The 2222-nt window shown below is 34.5% G+C and overlaps 1 protein-coding gene across 1 annotated transcript; it reads left to right on the forward strand.

The window, feature by feature from the left end:
• The first annotated feature begins 6 nt into the window (after positions 1-6).
• Positions 7-1056, forward strand: LOC109591577 (uncharacterized). The gene is made up of 6 exons (XM_020007289.1): positions 7-84; positions 136-362; positions 408-528; positions 574-651; positions 712-747; positions 798-1056. The coding sequence occupies exons 2-6, from the start codon at positions 327-329 to the stop codon at positions 1010-1012; spliced, it is 486 nt and encodes a 161-aa protein (XP_019862848.1). The 5' UTR covers positions 7-84; positions 136-326; the 3' UTR covers positions 1013-1056.
• Positions 1057-2222: the final 1166 nt, after the last annotated feature.

Raw genomic sequence — 2222 nt, forward strand, 5'->3', positions numbered from 1 at the left:
CCAGAAAAAGAAAGTGCCAAGAAGATGAGGTTATTTCACTAGAGACAGAACCAAGAGAAGATATCAAGAAGAAGAAAGAAAAAAGTCAGCGGTTACTTTAATGTTTTATTGTTGTTATGATATTAATATGCCTAGAAGGAAATTTTGATACATTAGTTCAAGCAATTCATGCTAATGGTTATTCTAATCAACTGGCTTGGCTTAGTACTTACATCAATGATGAAGCAAAAGACAGAGAATTGGACTCTGAATGGGAAGAACTGTGTATAGTACCTGTAGAACAATCAACTGCTGAGGCATTGGAAACTAAAGTATTTAATAAATTAATGATATCAATCGATCTAATGCCACCCAGTGAGCAGGTACACAATCACACAAAAAACATGTTATTAGCCTTTTTGTAATAGGAAATCTACTGGAGGATTCCATCGTCAATGAGTCCGCACAATCTACAAGCAATTGCGGAATCTTTAAATGCACCTCAAGGGGACACTGATAATCTACTTACTTCTTCACCAGAAGATGAAGGTATTTTTACATAATTATAATAACCATTTTATTTTTTGTATCCAGAAGCACAAGACATACAAAACATGAGTACAAATTCAAACACTACTACTTATGGAGCTGTATCTTGGTCAGACGATGAGGGTTAGAAGTTAATACTTTTTTTATAGTATCATAATCAATTGCTAATTTCTATACATGTAGATGACAATTCACACCTTGCATTAGCTAATGATAGAGGTATTATTCCTTGTTAACATTATTAATATTACTACAATTGTTATCATTAGATCCTTCATGGAGTCCCTCAGAAGCACGAAAACGATTACCAAAGGAAAGAGAAGCGAAACAACCACCACCAAAGAGAATTAGAGTCAGAACCCAATTTGATTCAGACGACGGCAATGATGATGATGAAGTGAACATTTGTAGATCTATTTCTAGAGAAAGAGATGAGCCACATTGTCATAAGAGGAATGCTAGAACAGATCACATACAGCCATAGATGGTGGTACATGTCATCCGTTTTTCTCTGAATTAACTTTGTTAAATATATCTCTTAAATTATAATTGCTAGCATTTGTGATACTGTATAAAGTTATTGATGTAAGTTTAATTTGTGTTTAAGTTAGAATAATAGCATTTATTATCATTAATAAGTCATTTATCATCACTGTCACTCATTACTTATTGCTCTGTTACTTATTTCATTAATTTTTATTATGTAAAGTTGAAGTAGTTCCAATACCTCTCACTTCAAATCTTACCGTATAGTACTAGTTTCAGTATGAACTACAGTTATAGTTGCAATACAAGTATACATACGACCAGTACCAATTAAGGTACTGGAACCATACTGTCAGACCTAAATCACATGCAGGAACACCAGTTAATTCTGCGACGGGCTGTGTGGTAACCTGGTATTATTATATTTTTATTTTTATTGTGCTTTAGGCTTAATATTGAATTGTATGCAAATGTAATTTGTGAACATATGCATGCTGTAGAACCTTCTAGATTGTGGTTTTTATGTGTCTATACAATCTGTTCTGTCACATGTTCTTTGATCTTATTTCTGTTCTCCATTGTTCTCTCCTGTCCCGATTTATGTAACCATCTTCTTGTGTGGTTGATTACAAACTTTTGATGATAATCATTTGTACAAGCAATTTATACTTGTTAACACCCCGACATAACATTGGCAACGAGGAAACCAGAATAATGATTTTACTATAATGACAAATGTGGCAGTGCTAATATTACCACAAATCAATTTGATTTAACATTGTTTCAGGCGATCAAGTTTACATTGAATCTTGCAGCAGTGTAGCCACATATGTTGGTGGCTCCTCATCAGCTCGAAAGGCTACTACTAAAGCCCATAAGAAATTGTGCCGTAAATATCTTAGAGCTAGAAGAAAAGTTGGCTACAACGCTACATACAGGCTCTGGTTTGGTGCTTATACTAATAAACGTGCTCATAAAGTTAAATCTGTTCTAAAAAAGAGCAGGGATAGGATAGCTGGGAATTCTGTAAAATATGATTTCGAAGGAAGCAAATGTGACAGTGATACATATGCATACACTTGCTATCAATGTGACACAGTTTGGTTGTGTGCTATATATGTTAGTGATCCTACTTTGTGCAGGACCAGTGGTACCAGTAAAGAAGGAACACTTGCTCATGAATGGACTCACGTTGGAGCTGACACTGA

This window comes from Amphimedon queenslandica, unplaced genomic scaffold (assembly GCF_000090795.2).
Source record: "Amphimedon queenslandica unplaced genomic scaffold, v1.1 AMPQUscaffold_7800_Cont20253, whole genome shotgun sequence".
Classification (NCBI taxonomy): domain Eukaryota; kingdom Metazoa; phylum Porifera; class Demospongiae; order Haplosclerida; family Niphatidae; genus Amphimedon; species Amphimedon queenslandica.

Coding starts and splice junctions, on each gene's coding strand:
- LOC109591577 (XM_020007289.1), top strand. CDS start 327: ATGATATCAATCGATCTAATGCCACCCAGTGAGCAG. Junction 363..407: donor TAATGCCACCCAGTGAGCAG/GTACACAATCAC, acceptor TTTTTGTAATAG/GAAATCTACTGGAGGATTCC. Junction 529..573: donor TTCTTCACCAGAAGATGAAG/GTATTTTTACAT, acceptor TTTTGTATCCAG/AAGCACAAGACATACAAAAC.